General features: G+C 34.4%; 1 protein-coding gene across 1 annotated transcript; it reads left to right on the plus strand.

Annotated features, from left to right (window-relative positions):
• The first annotated feature begins 1,007 nt into the window (after positions 1-1,007).
• On the plus strand, positions 1,008-6,729 carry LOC123883417 (nitrate regulatory gene2 protein-like). Its single transcript, XM_045932212.1, has 4 exons — positions 1,008-2,979; positions 3,695-3,879; positions 4,194-4,417; positions 5,531-6,729. The coding sequence occupies exons 1-4, from the start codon at positions 1,929-1,931 to the stop codon at positions 6,321-6,323; spliced, it is 2,253 nt and encodes a 750-aa protein (XP_045788168.1). The 5' UTR covers positions 1,008-1,928; the 3' UTR covers positions 6,324-6,729.
• Positions 6,730-9,033: the final 2,304 nt, after the last annotated feature.

The following is a 9,033-nucleotide window of genomic DNA, read 5'->3' on the forward strand; positions in this document are numbered from 1 at the left end:
GCACTTAACCCATTTTCACACTGTAGTAACTAATAGGTAGGGTTGAGCATCATCGGTCGGTTTCAGACCGAAAATCACCAAACTGATAAAAGCCGCAACCATTTAATTTGTGCTCAATTTTGACCGTCTATATCTTTGGTTTGTTCGGATGTCGGGTTGAACGGTCGGTTATTACGGGTTAGATTGAAACTTTGTTTACGTCTAAAACTTCTCCATTATCTAAAAATTACTAATTTTTGAATAGTTCAATACCTCGTACACAATGCAACAAAAGATAGACGAACTAAATTAAAAAAACAAAGAGGGTGACGAGATGCAGTTACTTTGTTTCAAATATGTAGATCTAAAGACAATAAAATATCAAATTGAAGAAAAGTAGAAATTAAAATAGATCTATAATATATATTAAAATATCTTTCGCACCTCATTCATCAATATATTATAACTTATGAACTTTGTAAAATATAAAAATTTTCTCTTATATTAAAGATGGATAAAAACAACAAAGAGTATATGAGATTGAGAGGGAGAGAAGGAAAAACTTAATTTGTATCTTAATGATTGTTCGGTTGGTTTCGATTATGGAGAGATAAAATTTTAGAGACCCACACCCGCCCGCATGGAACTGCTCAAGCCCGATTTTTTGCAATTATTGACTCGAGACCTGACCTGTATCCGACTGAATGCTTCAATGTATTATCGGTTATATCAGTTTTAAGTCGGATCTCATATTCATGCCTAACCCTACTAATATGATCCTGTTAAATTAATCAGGAAGTGTACTGCATCTTAGGAATAGCTTTTGGGATAAGGATTTATAGGATTCCAATATGAGCAGTAAAAGTTGCTTTTGTACGATAAGAATCATTGGCTTGAATTTTTAAGGAAGAAATTGAAGACTTCATAGATGCAGGTGGTAATCGTATGCATATGGACTAATTATAATGCAAGCAAAACTATTGGACCAAAAATATGATTATAAACCATTGTAATTTGATTATTTTACTAATATACCAAACAGATCATAGAAAGCCAGCAGTTGAAAACAAAGCAAAAACTCCAATCCAATGCATACAAACTGTACACTTGTTGCTTACAACTCTATATTCAACGAAAAGCTCACCAAATGGGACCTCACAAATTGCTCATAGGATCATTTTTCCTTGCTTTCGATCTCTCCCGTCATTTTTTTCATGTTATTTATCTTGTTCTCATCGAAGTCATTAACTCATCTTTTTCTCTCTCTAAATTAAAAAAGAGACGGTTGAACACAAAGTGCATGAAAAGATCCGATTTCCATTTTCTCTACCCCTACTTATCTATCTATGATCCTAATTCATTCCATGCCCTATGATCCTAATCCTTTTCCACACTCCAACAAACAAAGACAAAAACTACCCTTTACCCAATACTAGTACTCTCAAAGCTATTATTATAAACAAAAAAAAACAAAAAGAACTACATCAATTGTCTACTGAATCTAAGAGTTTTGGTGAAAATAATTTAGTTGATATAAATATCATATTTTATATGTAGTATTAGAATTTGAATTAAGAATACCCTATTTGAAATTCAAACTTACACTTCAGCCTATCAAATTTTTTATAGTTTTTTTTTTTTACTGTATGGAGTGTAAAAATATATTAGTCCAGAATCCAAGAAAAATGAACTGGCCAGCACTTAGGAACAAAAACTTGATGAAAGCACAGTAGCAGCAACTTTAGATTAACACTTTCAGTTGTTGAAGTTCTTGTTTCACTTCAAGAGCTACCTCAACTCAAACCCATTCATTCTTCACATTTTCATATTCAACAAAGTAACCAACCTTTTCTTCATATATGTATGTTTATTTTTGTTAATTATTACTATACTATACGCACACGTGGAAATACGAGTATAATATACGGTATAATATACCAACTCAAAATATGGGTTGCGCGGCGTCTAAACTCGACAACGAAGAAACGGTACGGCGGTGCAAGGAGCGCCACCGTCTCATGAAGGAAGCAGTTTATGCTCGCCATTACCTAGCGGCGGCGCACTCCGATTACTGTAACTCTCTTCGTCTTACCGGTTCTGCACTCTGCACCTTCGCCGCCGGTGAACCTCTCGCCGTCTCCGACGACATCCCCGCCGTTTTCGTCAACAAGAAAACTCAGCAGCCACCACCACCACCTCCTCGTGAAACCACCGTAACAACCTCAAAACTTCCTAACATTTCGGAAACTCGTCGCCGGAAACCTCCACCTAAGCTTCCACACATTCTCTCCGATTCAAGTGTTTGTTCAACGCCGAGAAGCGAGTTTCCGAACTGGTTCTTCCCAACCGCACATCAAGCTCAATCTACAGCTTCCGAAACCTCTTCCGTTTGGAATTGGGAGAATTTTCATCCTCCTCCGTCTCCACCAAATTCCGAATACTTCCGGCAGCGATGTCATCCGCCGAATCACAAATCTGAAGCTCATGGATCCGATTCAGAATCAGACTCTTTCTATAACATGTTCCACTCGAAAAATCATATTCAGAAACTTAAAATCCAAACTATAAACGGTTATTCTCAAAATCAGCATCAACGGAACCGTTCCAAAGCCGAAGGTTTCGAGAGCGAGAGATCCGAACCGGAACCAGAACCGGAACCAGATCCAGATCGATCGGAAACGGAGCGAGAGGAGGTTCGATGTAGTGATTGGGAAGACTGTTACGGATCAACGAGCTCTTCCGATAAGGAGGAAGAAATCGACGGTTTGAAATCATCGGCGAAACCAGAGTCGGTTACAGGCGGTGATATTCCGGCGAGAAAAGACGAGAAGATCGGCGAGGTGAAAGAAGAAAAGGTAATGATGAAGCATAAGGATTTGAAAGAGATTGTTGAGGCGATTAGAGAGAATTTTGAGAAAGCGGCGGTGGCCGGAGATGAGTTATCGGAGATGCTACAGATTAGTAGGGCTCAACTTGATCGGAGTTTCAGTCAATTGAAAAGTAAGATTTTATTTTTGCGCGTGTTTGGTTAATAGGAAAGTGCGGGAAATTCATTCAAATAATTCATTTGAATTTAAGACAAAATTTATTTATACTAAGGTAATTGAAGTTTTACATTTTTATCATTTAATAAAGTGAAATTTTCTGCATTGTTGAAATTTGGTAAATTTTTGGGGTTTTTGTTAGAATGTGTAGTTTGCAGAGATTGGATAGTAAAATAGAAATTTTACATTTTTGTTATTTTACAAAGTTAAATTGTCTGCATTGTTGAATTTTTGTAAATTTTCTGGGTTTTGGTTAGAATGAGTAGTTTGCAGAGATTGAACTTCATTTGGATTTTTTTTTTTTTTTTTGACTAAATTTGGATTTATATTTGAACACTTAAAAATAATAATTAACATGTTCATAAATTGTTACTATATCATTTGATGTTGAAATTAGATTTCAAAATTTTGTGGCAAAATAACACTAAACAATAGGATACCGACAAAATAAAATTATTTTACATTGTCAATTTGTCATCCAATAGTAATTGCATATTCCGCTGAGCCCAAAAACAAAAGTAATTGCATATTCTGTAAAATGACTCTAGTACTTATACTTGTTACATACTAGAGTGTAAGATTAATTTTCAGTGACGAAGCATATTCATTAAACTCAGATAACAATGAGTGTTATTTTTTTGAATCGATGTTTTTGAATTGAATAAACGCAGAAATAGTGTATCACTCGAGTAATTTATTGAGCAACGTGAGTTCGTGTTGGACTTCGAAACCGCCATTGGCTGTTAAGTACCGGTTTGATGCCGGTTCACTTGAAGGACCGGGCGGTCCCAAGAGCCTCAGCTCCACTTTAGACCGGCTTTTGGCTTGGGAAGACAAACTCTGCCAGGAAGTGAAGGTAAGTTTTCAAAAATTGAATTAATTTTTATTTTTCGTACTTATATTTTAATCAAAATTTGGTCTTGTATGAACTTTAGTGGAGGAACATGATATAGTACTGATAAATTGATAGTATCTTCTTGACTTTTCAAAGTAACTTTCGGTGCATTGTTTAATGTGTCAGCAAACAATTTTTATAATGCAATTTTGGCCCCCCAATTGCGTCGTAATCTTTTAAATACTAAGTTTACTGAACTAGAATTAGGAAGTTCTCTAGCATATATATTCTTAGCTAATGATGCAATAATGACTTTTGCTTAATTGCATAATTAGGCTAGAGAATGTGTGAAGATTGAGCATGAAAAGAAATTGTCAGCTATGCAGAGTCAAGAATGGAAGGGAGATGATGAAGCAAAGATAAACAAAACCAAGGCAACCATAACAAGGTTACAGTCACTAATTATTGTAACATCACAAGCTGTGTCTACTACCTCAGCTGCCATTGATGGTCTTAGAGACTCTGATCTTGTTCCTCAGCTTGTTCAACTTTGTCATGGGTATGTCTCTACTCTCTATTCTGCTATTATTATTAGTCTGCTGTTTTCAGTTAATTGCACAAAGACAAAGTATGAAAAGTCAGTAAGTAGTCAACAAAGCTAGGGACTAAGGACAAAGGTGCTTTACATTCAATCCAAGGCAATGGATACATATTCAATTGCTATTCGTACATTCATAAATGAATCACTTTAATTTCATTGGCCCACCAAAATTATGAAGTATTTGAGAAAATGAATCCTATTCTGTCAGTTTTTTGGTCATATGTGTCACTTGTTTATAAATTCAAATAATTTGAGAGTTAATGATTAATGGCATGTACTGCTTCCTGTGTTACCAACTTACCATAAGATATAATCAATCTGTGACTTGACTTGCATATAATAGAATTCTTATGGATCCTAGAGAGAGATAGAAACAAAATGTGGAAAGAGAGAGATGGAGAGAATGTATGGAAGGAGAGGATCTAAGTCCTGTCCTGATCTAGATGGTTGTAAGTGAGTACTTAGAAGTTGATTTTTTCTGTTACACGAGGTCTGCTGCATGTTTGGAACGATGGCACCGCACCGAAGTGCACATCTTTTGCCAAAATAACAGTGACACACCACGATTCTGATACTATGTACGTAGTTATGTACTATGTACCTTGGCCCGCTACTGCACCTGCCAAAATGCACCCCTTTTGAGCAAACATGACTTACTGTTACCAATGGAGTCGGTTAGGTTGAATTCACAATGATAATACAGTATTATGGAAACCAGTGTATTTGTTGACAGTTACTTACTATACATTGAACTGTTTCAGAGGAGCTATAAATTGAGTTAAAAACAGAAATATTATCATCCATTTTGCATATAATTGTTTCCCTTAAGGCCAATCTGACAATAGTTATATGAAGTAAGAGAATTGTAAATAAATATGGTAGCATATTTATTGGTAAAGCATCTTGGTTGCAGTTGATCATTCCCTTATAATTCAAATTTCAATATAACTTGATAACCATAAAGGTAGATATATATATGAAACAATTACTTGCCTAATAATTTTAATCTGAGTTAAAGTTAGAGTTGCCTCTCACAGTTTGTCTCTTATGTTTGTGACATGCCAAAAATAGAATCATTTGCATGTGGAGATCAATGCACCAGTACCATGAAACACAAAGCAAAATTGTACAGCAAGTTTGCGGCCTTGTGAACCGATCATCGAAAGGTCACTCAACATCTGAATCACACAAACAAGCAACTCGAGATCTTGAATCAGCTCTGTCAGCTTGGAACTCAAGTTTTATCCGGATCATAAAATTTCAAAGAGACTTTATTCTGTCTCTACATGGCTGGTTTAAGCTGAACCTTATTCCAGTCAATAATGACAACAAAAACAACAACAAAATTGAACAATCTGATGCATTTCACTTTTGTGATGAATGGAAACTTGCCCTCGACCGTGTCCCAGACACAGTTGCTTCAGAAGCAATCAAAAGCTTCATCAATGTTGTCCATGTAATATCTGTTAAGCAATGTGAAGAACTCAAGGTTAAAAAGAAAACTGACACTGCTTTCAAGGAACTTGAGAAAAAATCTTCATCTTTAAGTAACATAGAAAAGAAGTTTTACAACTCATATTCAATGGTTGGTATCGGTATAATTCCAAACTCTGTGGATGATATTGGACAAGGCTTGGATGCAAGAGACCCTCTTGCTGAGAAAAAATTGGAACTAGAAGCTTGTCAAAGACGAGTCGAAGATGAAAAGATGAAACATTCAAAGGCTATTGAGGTTACAAGAGCTATGACACTTAACAATCTACAGACAGGTTTGCCTGGAGTATTTCAGGCATTGACAAGTTTTTCTTCATTATTCATTGAGGTTCTTGAATCAGTATGTGCTCGTTCATATGCCATCAAGTAGGTAATTTATAAGGCAAAACTGCACGAAATCCTTTAACTTATGGTTAAAGGGTCTCTGATGCAGGTTTGCCTAATTTATAATTTATTTATTTTGCTTTGAAGGTGAGTTCAGAATGAAGGCTGTTTTTTGTGACACTGCCTCTTACTCTTCTAAGTTTTAGCTGTTTGGTTTATCTTGAAATGTAAATACCAAGAATTTTTTTATTCTAATTTACCCTCTTGTGGGAAAGAAAGGTTGCACTTTTTGTATAACAAAACTTAAAAGAAAATTTCGGCCAGCTCTATAGGAAAATTTCTTGAATTATTGTATCAGAGGATTGGAAATTTCAGTGTAGAATAAATCTATTCGTTGAGGACTATGCTATGATATAAATTGTTCATGAATTAATGTTTTTGCTTCATAGAAACTCGAATTTTGTGTGTTGCATAGAGTTAAACAAGGTTTTCTTTTGTGTTGTTTTCCCATTCATGGAGGTAATTTGATATGGATTGAACCTAACTTCACCTCAAAACAGGATTGTCCAATCCTATATAAACCCTCACACCGGGTTCATTACTTCTGATGTGGGACTCCAAGTTGGGTTCATGAAGTCCAACTTGCCCATGGAAATCAGTAACATAATTCTACTTGAGCCACTCACTACTAAATATGGGTGCATCACTGAGCTGAAATTCGACCTTTAATTATCAATATTGTGCGAGTCTAGCCTCTTTCACTCGACTCAACTCCGTTTATAGTGATATTCAAAGTTTACTTGATTCACAGACATTTATTAATGAAAATTGCATCACATTTGAATCTCGTTTTCTATCAAAAGAATTGAATATCATATATGACACTATATCTCCATTTCTTACTTATTTTTCATCTTATAAAGTACCTTATACAGATTTGGAAACTATTAAACAAAAAAGAAATTAATCAAAATGGAGATCAAATTTCTTTTCTAGCCATCCAACATTTATGCTCTCTTTGAGTATACTCTTGAATCTTTGTCGCATGTACTACAAAGGTGATAGATACCATTGGGATTGAGAGTGGGCGAAAATTAGCAAACCCCTTATCTATTATATATCAAGTTTAATGATAAATTCCCTAAAAAAGAAGCTTAAAAATAAATCATTCACGAGTAATTCTCTCTTGATTATTTGGGATATAGTTTCTCTTGAGTACTCTCATCATTTTGGATAATATTCTTGAGTACTCTACTATGTCTCTAACTGTTAGAATATAATATACATCGTTATTATAAGTCTCATGATCGTGCGATAAAAATGTTCTTTTTATTTTGTTTTGTCAAGTAGTCTGATAGCTAGACTCACACACTTTAAGTGTGGAGAAGTGAATAATCTAGAATTTATCTTATAACTATCAACTGAAATTACACTTAGGAGACATGCAATATAAATGTCTATAAGTTAAGCTTATTGGTACTTTTCCATTATTACATGTCACCCATGAGTTTCACCAAAAAAAGAAATGTCATTTGTTTGATGACCTAATAACTGATAAACATGTGGTATTACATGTTCTCAAATTTTTACCTTCACAAGCATAATTTATGCATCTCTTCTTGCTGAACATTTTTTATGTTTGTCCTTGAGTGTCTTTAAGATTTTATCTCCATATTTATAACCTTTTTTTTATTTATTTTCTTGGTTTTCTAACTAGGACTAAATAATCATTCACAAAATGTTAATGCACTATTTCGTATGTATGGCATTGCTGGTAGGTTTGAATGAAATTTGAAGGAGAAATGAACATGATGGAGAAAATAATGCCTTCATTTGAGATACCTGGCAAATACCTTAAGGTGCGATAAATAAGTAGAAAAATCTATAATACATAGTATTCGAACAATATCATTTTTATTTCAAAGTCACACAATTAAGTGCTGAGAAGTGAAGAATTGCAGATTCGAATCCGCAACCGAGTCTTACCAGAGCAATACCTTTTATTATTTTTTAATAAATTCCAACAATAAGTTATTCACATGTTTTATTTTATAAATTTGTACAAATTAATTTTCTTTTGAAAAAAAAAAAAAAAAAAAAAACATTTTCTCCTCCAAATTCCTCTGCCTAAACATACCTTGACAACAAATTTCCTATGGCCTGTCAGTGTCACAACTCTTCCTTTTGCAGCTTTCAGAAACATAATTTCTTCATAGGGACAAATAATGGACTTGAGTGAATTGTGACAAGGCTATATAAAGACTGTATACAGTCTACATCATAGTGATAAGAATTGGTTCATCATCACTATGCAAAGAATCTATAATCCATTAAGTGCAAAGGTTCTAGAGGGGACCAGATTAAAACCATGAAAAGTAGTTATCATGTCCCTAAAATAGAAAGCATGCTTCACAGTGGATTGTGGTCCTAGTTTTTTACTTTTGTGAATTGTTCAAATCTTCTTCCATATTCATATCAATATTTACTCAATGATAAGAACCATTTGGTACTTACCATTAGAAAACTACTACATTGATAATATGAAAGACACTAGAAAACCATTTAAGCCTATGTTTGATATCATGTATCAGAATCACGATGACTCACCATAATTTTCCAAAAGCTGCACTCAATAGCTTCTGCAAAATCATAGTGGATTGTCGTGATTCGAGCATACTCACTGTGATACCAAACATATACCAAGACTCGAGATTATTTTGTAAGGGGAAAAATTGCTAGAAAAAAATGTCCAAAAA

The sequence above is a fragment of the Trifolium pratense genome, linkage group LG5 (assembly GCF_020283565.1).
Source record: "Trifolium pratense cultivar HEN17-A07 linkage group LG5, ARS_RC_1.1, whole genome shotgun sequence".
Taxonomy (NCBI): domain Eukaryota; kingdom Viridiplantae; phylum Streptophyta; class Magnoliopsida; order Fabales; family Fabaceae; genus Trifolium; species Trifolium pratense.